This window comes from Triticum dicoccoides, chromosome 1B (assembly GCF_002162155.2).
Source record: "Triticum dicoccoides isolate Atlit2015 ecotype Zavitan chromosome 1B, WEW_v2.0, whole genome shotgun sequence".
Classification (NCBI taxonomy): Eukaryota; Viridiplantae; Streptophyta; class Magnoliopsida; order Poales; family Poaceae; genus Triticum; species Triticum dicoccoides.
Window position 1 is genome coordinate 503914577 of NC_041381.1, and position 13055 is coordinate 503927631.

General features: G+C 47.2%; 2 protein-coding genes across 2 annotated transcripts; both read left to right on the top strand.

Moving 5' to 3' along the window:
• Nucleotides 1-5259: 5259 nt before the first annotated feature.
• On the top strand, nt 5260-6056 carry LOC119344890. Its single transcript, XM_037615186.1, has 2 exons — nt 5260-5411; nt 5537-6056. Exons 1-2 carry the CDS (start codon nt 5336-5338, stop codon nt 5725-5727), a joined length of 267 nt encoding a protein of 88 aa, XP_037471083.1. The 5' UTR covers nt 5260-5335; the 3' UTR covers nt 5728-6056.
• A 4740-nt stretch (nt 6057-10796) lies between these two features.
• On the top strand, nt 10797-11593 carry LOC119344902. The gene is made up of 2 exons (XM_037615195.1): nt 10797-10974; nt 11124-11593. The coding sequence occupies exons 1-2, from the start codon at nt 10899-10901 to the stop codon at nt 11318-11320; spliced, it is 273 nt and encodes a 90-aa protein (XP_037471092.1). The 5' UTR covers nt 10797-10898; the 3' UTR covers nt 11321-11593.
• Nucleotides 11594-13055: the final 1462 nt, after the last annotated feature.

The following is a 13055-nucleotide window of genomic DNA, read 5'->3' on the forward strand; positions in this document are numbered from 1 at the left end:
TTGAAATACAAATTTCAGCTCTTGGAACATCTCATATGCTCTGTGGCATTCAAAACGTCTTTGAAGCCCCGATTCTAAGTAGTAAAGCATGGTGCACTTAACTATCAAGTAGTCATGATATCGAGCTTGCCAAACGTTCATAACGTCTGCATCTACTCCTGCAATAGGTTTGTCACCTAGCGGTGCATCAAGGACGTAATTCTTCTGTGCAGCAATGAGGATAATCCTCAGATCACGGACCCAGTCCACATCATTGCTACTCTCATCTTTCAACTTATTTTTCTCTAGGAGCATATCAAAAAACATAGGGGAGCTTCAACGCGAGCTATTGATCTTCAACATAGAAACGCAAATACTATCAGGAGTAAGTTCATGATAAATTAAAGTTCAATTAATCAAATTACTTAAGAACTCCCACTAAAGCTGACATACATCAAGTCATCTAAGTGTAACGTGATCCAAATCAACTAACCCATGTCCGATCATCACGTGAGATGGGGTAGTCTTCAATGGTGAACATCTCTATGTTGATCATATCTACTATATGATTCACATTCGACCTTTCGGTCTCCAGTGTTCTGAGGCCATGTCTGTACATGCTAGGCTCGTCAAGTTTAACCCGAGTATTATGCATGTGCAAAACTGGCTTCCACCCGTTGTATGTGAGCGTAGAGCCTATCACACCCGATCATCACATCGTGTCTCAACACGAAGAACTTTCGCAACGGTGCATACTCGGGGAGAACACTTATACCTTGAAATTTAGTCAAGGGGTCATCTTATAATGCTACCGCCGTACTAAGCAAAATAAGATGCATAAAGATAAACATCACATGCAATCAAAATATGTGACATGATATGGCAATCATCATCTTGTGCTTTTGATCTCCATGTCCAAAGCAACGTCATGATATCCATCGTCACCGGATTGACACCTTGATCTCCATCGTAGCGTCGTGGTCGTCTCACCAACTATTGCTTCTACAACTATCGCTACCGCTTAGTGATAAAGTAAAGCAACTGTATGGCGTTTGCATTTCATACAATAAAGCGACAACAATAAGGCTCCTGCCAGTTGCCGATAACTTTTACAAAACATGATCATCTCATACAATAATGTATACCACATCATGTCTTGACCATATCACATCACAACATGCCCTGCAAAAACAAGTTAGACATCCTCTACTTTGTTGTTGCAAGTTTTATGTGGCTGCTACGGGCTTCTAGCAAGAAACGTTCTTACCTACGGCACAAAACCACATCGGTGATTTATCAAGTTTGATGTATTAACCTTCAACAGGGACCAACCGCAGTCAAATTCGATTCAACTAAAGTTAGAGAAACAAACACTTGACAGGCACCTTTATGCAAAACTAGTTGCACGTCTATCAGTGGAACCTGTCTCATGAATGTGGTCATGTAAGGTTGGTTTGGGTCGCCTCATCCAACAATACCGCTGAATCAACATAAGACATTGGTGGTAAGCAGTATGACAATCACATCCCACAACTCTTTGTGTTCTACTCATGCATATCATCTACGCATAGACCTGGCTCGGATGCCACTGTTGGGAAACGTAGCATGCAATTTCAAATAACTTCCTACGCTCACGCAAGATATATCTAGGAGATGCATAGCAACGAGAGGGGGAGAGTGTATCCATGTACCCTCGTAGACCGAAAGCGGAAGCGTTTGTTAACACAATTGATGTAGTCGAACTTCTTCCCGTTTCGACCGATCAAGTACCGAACGTACGGCACCTCCGAGTTCTACACACGTTCATCTCAATGACGTCCCTCGAACTCATGATCCACCAAAGTGTCGAGGGAGAGTTGCCTCAGCACGACGGCGTGGTGACGATGATGCTGAAGTGATCCACGCAGGGCTTCGCCTAAGCACTACGTGAATATAACTGGATGCATAAATTGTGGAGGGGGCGCCACACACGGCTAGGAATCAATATTGTGTGTTCTAGGCGCCTCCCCCCTTCATATATATAGGTGGGAGGGAGAGAGGACAACCAAGAGGGCGCCCAAGTAGGAGCAATCCTACTTGGGGCCCTAATCCTATTCGCCCCCCCCCCCCCTACCATAATTCCCCAAGGGGGAAGGAAGGAGGAAGGGGGAGGTCGAATCCTCCCCTTCCTTTCTCTCTTATCCTCTCCCCTCCCTCTATTTCGGCCTACATGGGGCGCACCAGCCCCTTAGGGGCTGGTCTGTCCCACTCTTGGCCCATTAGGCCCATTTAGTTGCCGGGGGGATGCGTGGAACCCCTTCCGGTGACCTGATACATACCCGGTACCCCCGGAACACTTCTGGTGTCCGAATACTATCATCCTATAAATCAATCTTTACCTCTCAACCATTTCGAGACCCCTAGTCATATCCGTGATCTCATCCGGGACTCCGAACAACATTCGCTCACCAAATCACATAACTCACATAATACAAATCATCATCGAACGTTAAGCGTGCGGACCCTACGGGTTCGAGAACTAGGTAAACATGACTGAGGCACCTCTCCGGTCAATAACAAATAGCAGAACCTGGATGGTCATATTGTCTCCCACATATTCTATGAAGATCTTTATCAGTCGAACCGTTATGACAACATACGTTATTCCCTTTGTCATCGGTATGTTACTTTCCTCAGATTCGATCGTCAGTATCTTCATACCTAGTTCAATCTCGTTACGGGAATGTCTCTTGACTCGTTCCGTAATGCGTCATCCCACAACTAACTCATTAGTCACATTGATTGCAAGGCTTCTTATGATGTGCATTACCAAGAGGGCCCAGAGATACCTCTCCGATACTCGGAGTGACAAATCCTAATCTCGATCTATGCCAACCCAACAAGCACCTTCGGAGATACCTGTAGAGCATCTTTATAATCACCTAGTTACGTTGTGATGTTTGATAGCACACAAGGCATTCCTCCGGTATACGGGAGTCGCATAATCTCATAGTTGGAGGAATATGTATTTGACATGAAGAAAGCAGTACCAATACAACTGAATGATCATTATGCTAAGCTAACGAATGGGTCTTGTCCATCACATCATTCTCCTAATGATGTGATTCCGTTCATCAAATGACAACACATGTCTATGGTTAGGAAACTTAACCATCTTTGGCTAACGAGCTAGTCAAGTAGAGGCATACTAGGGACACGGTGTTTTTGTCTATGTATCCACACATGTATGAAGTTTCTGGTTAATACAATTCTAGTATGAATAATAGACATTTATCATGATATAAGGAAATATAAAATAACATATTTATTATTGACTCTAGGGCATATTTCCTTCACCTCTATCACCCTTCGCGCGCGGGGCACCACTTGTCGCGACCAAACGCATGCCTCAACATGATCTTCCAGGCCACAGATACACGCCAGGCCCAGAAGATCACCTGACGTGCAGTTTACGCAGTCGCGCCGACCCCAACAAAGCTCATGGAGTGGTCCGATTCCATGGCACCATCTGTCATATCGACCGTCCGGCCTATGTTTCGTATCCAGGCAAGTTCGCCCTACTTGTAGATCCGATTTTTGGGGGATTCCGCCTCGCTCAAGTCCCAATGGACAGCGACAGTGGCGTGAACATCATCTTCCCCGACACCTTGGCCAAGATGGCGATATCCCGATCCCGCCTGCAGTCCTCGCCCATCGCCTTCCAGTTTTGCACTTGGCAGGCAGGTGCACCCCCTCGGACAGCTCGACCTAGAGGTCGTCTTTGGGGACGAGGATGACTTTAGATCGAAAAAATATGATTTGAGGTCACGCCATTTCAAACCGGCTACAGCGCCGTCCTAGACAGGTCGGCCTACGTCAAATTTATGGCGATATCTCCTACACATACCTCCAACTCAAGATGCCAAGTCTGAGTGGCACAATAACAATCCACGGCAGCCCCGAGAGGGCTCTTGAAGCAGAACCCACGAACGTAGAGCTCGCCGAGGCAGCACTGGCTTCCACAGAGCTTGAGCACATCAAGAAGTCTGTCGACACATCTACAATAATACTACCAACCAAGCCCCGGCCGTGGCCAGCTTCCATCTAGCGAAGGAGACCAAAAAATTTCAAGTCCACCGAGAAGACCGGCAAAAACGATAATCATTGGACTAGACCTACCAAAAGAATGGGAGGCCACGCTCCTGCAATTCCTCTGAAGCAACTGAGATATCTTTGACTGGAGGCCCGCAGACATGCCCGGGGTTCCCGTAAAGATTGCACAACACAACCTGGACGTTCGGAAGGACGCCAGGCCAGTCAAACAAGCCCTATGTCCCTTCGCCACATAGAAACGACAGGTGTGAGGAGATCCCCCGACTTCTAGCCGCCAGATTCATCAGGGAAGTCACGCACTCGGAGTGGCTGGCCAATCCCGTCATGGTGCGGAAAAAGAACATGTTCTGCCGCATGTGTGTTGACTAAACTGACCTCAACAAAGTATGTCCAAAGGACTTATTTCCGCCACCTCTCATCGACCAAGTTATATATTCAACATTGGGATGTGAACCCATGTGCTTCTTGGATGCTTACTCTGGCTATCATTTAATACGCATGAAGGACGTCCGACAAGGAGAAGACCTCCTTCATCACACCTTTCCGGCCCTTTTGCAAGATCACCATGCCCTTTGGGCTCAAGAATGCCGGGGTGACATATCAGCGAATGATGCAGAAATACCTCCACGACCAGATTGGGGCCAACGTGGAGGCCTACATCAACGACGTTGTCATCAAGTCCAGACGCGGCTCCAATCTCCTCTCTGACGTCGAACAAACATTCACAAACTTGCAAAATATTCTTGTGTCATATATTTTTACTAAAAATTAAATATTTTATAAGTAAAATTTGTAGTCAAAGACGTGTATTGGAGACTGAAAAGTTAAACACATCTTGTATTTCGAAATGAAGGGCTTGGCTAGGTACACTGAAGTAGCGTGCACATAGAACATTTGACGATTCTGTCGATCCACCGCTCCGGCGCGAATAGAAAGAGTTCTTTTCATACATAACCGACTGATCATGAGGAAATAAGTGTGCTGATGCGCTGGACATGGAAGATGGAGATGTGCCTAACACGTCTAAGCCGCCTTTAAAGAAAAAGGAAACGAGTCCAAGCTAGCAAGGAGTCAAACAAGTTTATCCCAAACCTCAATAACAAAAAACAATTCATAGCTGACGCATCAAATTGGCATGCTTCAAGAACGGACATCTATATATAGAGTTGCTTGTAGCTTTGGCCAGGCACAACCACAACATAAATCATCCTTCCACGACACACGGCAGTGCAGAGCCTCCATATAGAGAAGTTTAGGAGCAACGATGAAGAGTAGCACACTCGTGGTCATCCTGGTCCTCCAGGCCGTCCTGGTCATGGGAATCCTCTCACAGGCGAACGGTATGGTTGCTGATTGCCGTATTGTGATTTCGTTGAGATCCTTAGCTTTACATTACACACACAATTGATAGTTAACCGATGCGAATCCAGTTAACAAGGCGATTAACTGATTTGATTCCATGCAGCCGAGTTCCCCAAGTGCTGCGACAACTGCAGGTTCTTCTCGGGGGCCGTGGTCTGCGACGACGCCGGCCCCAAGTGCCGCGACGGCTGCGTGAACTGCCGCGTCGTGCAGACGAGCCCTAAGAAGACGTTCCGATGCGCCGATGCACGCGTCGACGACGGCACGCCCTGCAAGCCCTGCAAGAAGCACTGATCGCACATGCTCAGAACATAAGATGTTGCACCGAGAATAAAAGCTCGGATGGGTTGAGCAGAGCCGTTGTGGTTGTACGTACACGTGTTCCATGCCCAACAACAATTGTTGTTGTCATCGTCGTCGTTATGCTTTTATCTCTCTCCAGAAAAAGCTGTGGTCGTTGCTCCCTGAATAAACACATATTCCCTTCGTTTCATGATGTAAGACGTTTTTTGGCACTAGTGTAGTATCAAAAAACGTCTTATATTATAGGACGGATGGAGTACTTGTGTGTCAGTGTATTGCGTCTCTGCTCAATCAAATAAAAATCAGTTTATTTGTGTCAATGTTTATTTGTGTCAATATATTTGTTAAGATAGCACAAATATATTGTACTGTCCAGTTCAAATGGTGAATGGATCCTTCTCGGTGCTCAAGCGTACGTACGGTCGTCACACTTGGTGCGTGTCGGGATTATTAATTTACGCAAGTCACCCCAAAAAAAACTTTGTTCATTCCTAAATATTTGTCTTATTACAGATATGGATATATATAGACATATTTTAGAGTGTAGATTCACTCATTTTTGCTCCGTATGTAGTCATTTCTTAAAATCTGTAAAATGACAAATATTTAGAAATGGAGGGAGTAATTACGCAAGTCAGGGGTATGATATTTAAGCATCTACACCTCCCGAGTCACGATACGCTCCTGCCTCCTCCCGAGCCGCCCCTGTGTGGCGGCCGGGAGGCTCCCAGATCCAATCGCCCGACCTCCCCTTCTCCTCTTCCTCCTCCCTCGCCGCCGCCTGAGGGCGCGGCAGGGCGAAGCCTTGCCATCGCCGGCGGCGGCGGGGACTCGGGGCCCTCCCGCTCGTGAGGGGCTGGCGCGGGCCGGCGCCCCCGGGCCGGAGCGTGGTGTTCGGCCGGACGTCACGGCAGGGAATGGCGGCTCTCCGGTGATTCCATACCTCCACGGCAGGCGGCTTCAAGGTCTGGGGCGTCGCGGTCGTTAGGGACGGCAGCGGCGCGACCGGATCGGTGGCGGCGCGGCCGGATCAGGGCCCAGGCGTGGGCTTGGTCTCCGGGTCGCGGACGATGGCGGGTGCGGCATGTCGGCAGCTTTACGGATCTGCAGATTCCATCCTTATTTGGTCCTTGACGGTGCGGGCAACTCCAGGGAAACCCTAGATCTCCTTGGGATCGAGCTATGGCGGTGTTTTTGCGTCGTAGTCCCTCTTCAGGGCATCGTTTTGGAGTTTGCTATGGTTGAAGGGACCAGCGACGCCGATGGCGCACGCCCGGTGGTGCAAGTGCCGATGAAAATCGCGTTGACTACGGTCATGAAGGACGATGGCGGCGTCTTTGATGTCGTTTCCTTGTCAAGGCATCGTCGTTGCAGTTTGTGTCATCAGGCTCGGGATGCTCCGGGGGAAACCTTAGATCTGGGTCTTCCGGATCAGACGATGATGGTGTTCTCTGTATCACATTCCCTCCTGGGGGCATCGTTTTGGAGCAAGTGATGGATGGAGGTGGCAAGAGGAGGAGCGGTGTTACATCTACCGCAAGGCCGGCGACGGATCACGGCGGCATGGCGCTGCGGAGTTTCGGCGATGGGCGCGCGTGGATGGACACGCACAGGATGGTGGCGTTGTCTGGCGTCGTGGTGGCGTCGACGGCAAGCCTAGCAAGGTTGATGCAGCAGTACAACACTGAAGATGGATTGGCAGCAGGTGGCGACGGCGGCCTCATACCCGGCAGGCGTCCTGGTTGAGGAGTGCGCCGGACTTGTGGGTGCCCATACCCGGCAGGTGTCCTGGTTGGGACCTCAGGTCTTAAATGTTAGGTTTGGTTGCGAGTTTTGTTTGGTATTAGGCCCAGATTATCAGCATTCCTTCATCAACTGGATAGGAGTAACGACAGTAGTTGTCTAGACGGTAGCTTTAGTCTTAGTGTTATATGACTTTGTAAGGTCTTGTGTGAATAATTAATAAAATGGTTGCATGCATAGTATAGATGCAGAGGTCGGGGTCTTCCTCCTTTTTCTAAAAAAAAGATATTTAAGCATGCATGCATGCCGATCTCATCTTGTCGGGTATGGAACATGCTAGTATTCCATTACATCTCGCGAATATGCATGCAGCATGCATCACGGACGTTATATAGCAGGATACGCATCTCGTGATCTCGTCTAGCTTGTCGGTCGCTAGTTAGCTAACATGGAGATGCAAATATACTAGTACTAAGGTAGATCTCTCTTAGGTATGACTTGAGCAATATCACCGTTCACCAGGGCGGCAGGGCATGTAAACACTGAGCTGCGCGCTCACAGTGTCGGTCATGCAGCATGTTTGAAGACGGTGCAGCGAATCGGTGACCCAGATCCATCCCTCGCTGTCCCGTCGGCACCAGCACGTGAAGAGGAGGGCCATTCACTCGGACTCGACAAGTCTACCCAGCACAAATTGACCAAATCTATCCCATCGACCTATCGAATTTATTTGCTCTCTCATATTCTTTTTCAACCGTGCCAGACGTCTTCCAGCTCTGCCACCACCCTTGCTTCACAGATGTTTCGAGTCTCAGCGCCGCCAGGACCGAGACACCAGTCCTCTCCCCCGTGCTCGTCGCCACGGACAACGTCGCCGTCCCGGACGCCACCGCGGTACGTCCGGCAACTCTCGGGGCTGACCCTGCACTCTATGGGTTCGACACATTGTCTGACACAGTTTTTTGTGATTTATTCGTAAGGAAGACGATGAATTTTGATACTTTGTCGAACGAGGAGTATGGACCGACAGAGCTTGATAAAATAATTCAAGATGAGTTTTTCGATTCGTCAGAATCGGACGGAGAAGTGGACATGCAAGAGAAAATGGACCAGCAGGTGGAGCATATTCTCAACATCAAGGGGGAAGATAATTCATGGGTTTGAAGCTTTGATTCGCTTAATTTAGTGGCATTAGGGAGCGGTGAGAGCGATTCGGCCGGGGTGGAGAGAAGAAAAGAGAGGGTTTGGGAAAAAGAGTAAGGGCTGACCGTTTAGTTCCACGAAGAGGCATGGCGCCCTGAACTGGGGCGTTGTGATTATCAACATGTCTCTCTCATTCAGGATGCTTCCAGGGCAAGCCGATGTGGCAAGTTAGCGCAGATCAGTGACAGATCTAGAAAGAAAATGAAGGGTGGGTTCAAAGTTAATGATTAGCTAGTAAGCCTAACACTTTTCCCACAGAAAAAGAGTAAGCTAAACACTTTTTTACCAAATTTTGGCACAATTTAGCAAGATTGTCATTCTCTTCTAACCCTATTACCCATATAACCTCAATGTTTCCCAGATAACTACCGGGAACATGTCTATTTCCTAGTCTCTTTAGGATTGTCTACAAAATATAAGTTTAAAAAAAACCCAGATCTGTGTAGTAAAATAGCCATTATCTTTCGATCATTTTGCGCTATGTACGAGAAAGAAGAGGTCAGATATGGCCATTTTCTGCCATATGAGCGAGACGGCCATCCTGAGTTATTACCTAGCGACCCAAGATATGCTCCTCCATGCTCACCTGTAAACTCTTCATGTGGCTTGGCCTTCAATATAGGGTATGGACATCGGATCGCCGGCAGAGACATGGACTGCAAGACCACAACTCGTCTTGCTTCCTATGCGACCAGGAGGAAGACAAGGTGGATCATATCCTCCTGCAATGTGTTTACGCGAGACAAGTGTGGTTTTTGTGCTTCAAGAAGATGGACATATCGACATAGCATTGCTACCAACCACGGAAGACACGTTAGGAGATTGGTGGGTGGCTGCGAGAAAACGCATCGACAAGAGATACTTGAGAGGTTTCGATACACTCTGCACATCCGTCTGTTGGAACCTTTGGAAACCGAGGAATGACAAGGTATTTCACAACAACAGCATCGTCAATGAGTGGGGGGCGGCCGATCTAACTCATCTAGAGATCATGCTATGGGCATCGGCGCGAGGAAGAGGAGAGCAATATGGTATAGAGTAGTAGCCTAGTGTGTGGAGTGGTGGGGTGGATGTGCCTGCCGTGTGTGGCGGTGCATATTGTTTGTATTTCTTGTGTATAACCTTCTCTCTTCTATAAAGTTAAGGTGCACACTTTGCGTACTCTCGGAAAAAAGAATCTGCTACTCCCAAAAGAGCATTTTTCTATTTCTGCAAGTTGCGTCGGAACAACGAGAGTGTGCAAATGGGCTGGGGAAGTGACGGGTGGCTGGTAGAGAGGAGTAGAACAAATATTCATTATTTTGAAGCTTGTCTACGGCGTCGGTCATGGCGCCCAGAGCCGAGCGTCATGAAAACAACCCATTTTATGAAATAATTTTAAATCGTTTTTTGCTGAACTTTGTGAAAAGGACCATTTTTATCGATTTTCAGAAACTTATCTATGGTCTGGCAGTGTGAATCCTGGGGCGCCGAGTTCGAAATACTATGCTTTTTTTTTCAGAGACAAACCCGGACCAATGAGATTGTCCTTAGTGGTAGTATCATAAGTTAGTATAGTGTATATGATATTTGTGTCTGATATTACCTCCACAATGCATACAGTAGTATTCTAGATGACTTTATTTATTGTTATGCATGATACATGGTAGCATAGTATTTATTATGATACGGTATCATTATATGATACTCAACCTTTTTCTATATGACATATACGACTCCCTCTTGTAAACTAATATAAAAACATTTAGATCATTATTTTAGTATTCTAAATGTCTTTATATTAGTTTACGAAGGGAGTCCTAGTCATCATTACGGGAAGTCTGATGTACCTTATACTCCCGAGTGGTATGAAAACAATCTCTGCTGTCGTGGCCTAAATCAGTGTGCACGTGATCTGGTTTTGCTGGACATGGGTGGTGTCCATGTCAAACAATCCACGCCGCCTATAAAAAACCCTGGAAAACGAGTCCAAGTTTCCAAGCCAGCTGCTAGTAGTCAAACATCTTTATCCCCCAACTAACCAGATAATGGACATAGCGATCGCAGCATCGCAGCCGAGGCCGCTTGACAATCAACTTTTACGAAATCGGCGCCTATATATAGAGCTGCTCGCAGCTTTAGCCAGCCACACCACTACAACAGCAGAAAGCATTCTACCACTAGACCGACCGCACCAGGTGAAGTGGGAGCTTTGCCCTAAGGGCTCATTAGCAACCATGAAGAGCACCAAGCTCGCGGCGATCCTGATCCTCCAGGCCGTCCTGGTCATGGGGATCCTCTCACACGTGAACGGTAAGCTGCTGATGCTCAATCATTTCACCTCTTCCTAAACAAAGCTCGATCATTTCGTGATGCCCAGAGGGAAGGGGAGGGTTCTCGTCTCGTCTTATGAGTGACATATTATCTGATTCTGATGCCGTCGGTGTCTTGCGTGCGTGCAGCCGACTATTTCCCCAAGTGCTGCAACAATTGCAGGTCCTTCTCGGGGGTCGACGTCTGCGACGACGCCCACCCCCAGTGCCCCAAGGGCTGCTCGGCCTGCCGCGTGGTGACGCCCAGCCCTCACAAGACGTTCCGGTGCGCCGACATGAAGAGCACCGTCGACGGCACCTGCGGCGGGCCATGCAAAAAGCACTGATCCGTTCAGGGCTTCAGGCTCAGACGAGGTGTGCCGCCTAAAATAAAGCTCAGATGAGATGAGCAGTCATGGTGCCTATGCTTGTGTGTGGGTCGTGCTATACGGCCAACAGTATGTATAATGCTATCGTCGTGTCTTGGTCAATGTGTTTTCTCTCTCGAGAAAGGCTGGTGGTGCTAGTACTTGTTCACCTACCTCCGTGAATAAACACATGTGATGATTGTGTGTGCCTACTCAATAACATGAGAACCAGTTCTCTTGTCGAATATTGCATTTATACTCTCCGATATGCAATCAATCGTTTATACTCTCTTTGAAATTTCTACTTTCGGCACAGCAAACAACGGTCCGACGTACTCTTTTGAGACTCTACTCTTACCATCTTTCGGCGGCAAGTCACAACTTTCATGGCTGCCTTTTTTTTTTTGAACGTGGTGACTGCCAAGTAGTTTGCAGAGTTTGCTAAATTGACTACATGAAATGTGTCTGCAGTCACGCGTTTGTTAAATTTGCCTGCCTGTATAAAAAGTATGGCTAAAAATCGAAATTGCTGTTGGCGAACCACGTTAAGTTGTTAGAACTTTATTATTCTCAAAACTTCAATTATCTTGTTCCTTTGGCCTTGATCATGAACAGTGAAAGTTTTGTATTAATTAGATCTTATCTCAATTTTTTTGTAAAGCATAACCAGGCTTTGGACTAAAGTTGGTTCAGCACTTCAGCATCACATAATACTTGAAAAAAATAACAAAAAACATACTTAGCAGCTGAGTTTTTTTTTCTCTATGTAGTCTGAAATTTTCAAAAATCAACTTTTTAGGTTTCAAAAATTCTAAAAAATAAGACAGACATCATTGGGATGTATACTTTATGTTTTCAAAGTTTTATCCTAGAATTCTATAATTTTTTTATTTTATGTGTACCTCACATCAGAACTTCACCATGAACACTTTACAAACATGTACTAGTATGCATCCCTATATGCGATGAAAACATGCAACAAGAAATTACCCAAACAACTCATATTGTTAACAAAAATGTGGAGCTAACAGACCCCTCAAACTTAACTCCTCAAAATCAAATTGTGCACAAACAACTCATATAAAACTCAAACTAAGACTAGATTAAGACCATATAATGATTAATTATACATAATACTTCATGACTAAACAACACAACTAAAGTAGATACCACTTCCTTAGATTTAAAACCAGCTACTTTAGAGCTAAAACGTACTAATCCTTATCGGAGTCGAGGTAGACCACGCATGGCTTTGCCGAAGCGAGATGCATCGGCGCCAGGGCCCCTGGCATGGCACCGGCGCATCGCCAGGGTCGTATGAGTCACCAACATCGAGCTCTCTGAGAGTGTGTCCCGCTGTCGATCCACCTCGGCCTAGACACACTGATTCACGACCACCTCGCGCTCGTCGGCGATGAAGCGCTCGAAAGAGAGCTCGACCTCCATCACCTTTAGCTCAGCGCCGAACCTGGCGGTGGCATTGGCATGCTCCGCCACGAGCTGAGCTTTAGTCACCCGATGGTCCTCCTCCTCGAGCAGTGCCTTATCATACTCCCACTCCGCCTCCTCCTACAAGAGGGGGAGGAGGATGTGGTCGGCGGCGCCGCCTTGTCCTCGGCTTCCTCGGCCATCGGCCCATCCTCGTCCTCTCCCTCGACCCCCTCCTCTTCTTCCTCTACCTCCACCTTCTCCTTCTTGACCATGGAAAGCTACA

What these genes read in the sequence shown, in the direction of transcription:
- LOC119344890 (XM_037615186.1), top strand. Translation starts at nt 5,336, where the DNA reads ATGAAGAGTAGCACACTCGTGGTCATCCTGGTCCTCCAGGCCGTCCTG. An exon ending in AATCCTCTCACAGGCGAACG is followed by an intron (nt 5,412 to 5,536) that starts GTATGGTTGCTG and finishes GATTCCATGCAG; the next exon opens with CCGAGTTCCCCAAGTGCTGC.
- LOC119344902 (XM_037615195.1), top strand. Translation starts at nt 10,899, where the DNA reads ATGAAGAGCACCAAGCTCGCGGCGATCCTGATCCTCCAGGCCGTCCTG. An exon ending in GATCCTCTCACACGTGAACG is followed by an intron (nt 10,975 to 11,123) that starts GTAAGCTGCTGA and finishes GCGTGCGTGCAG; the next exon opens with CCGACTATTTCCCCAAGTGC.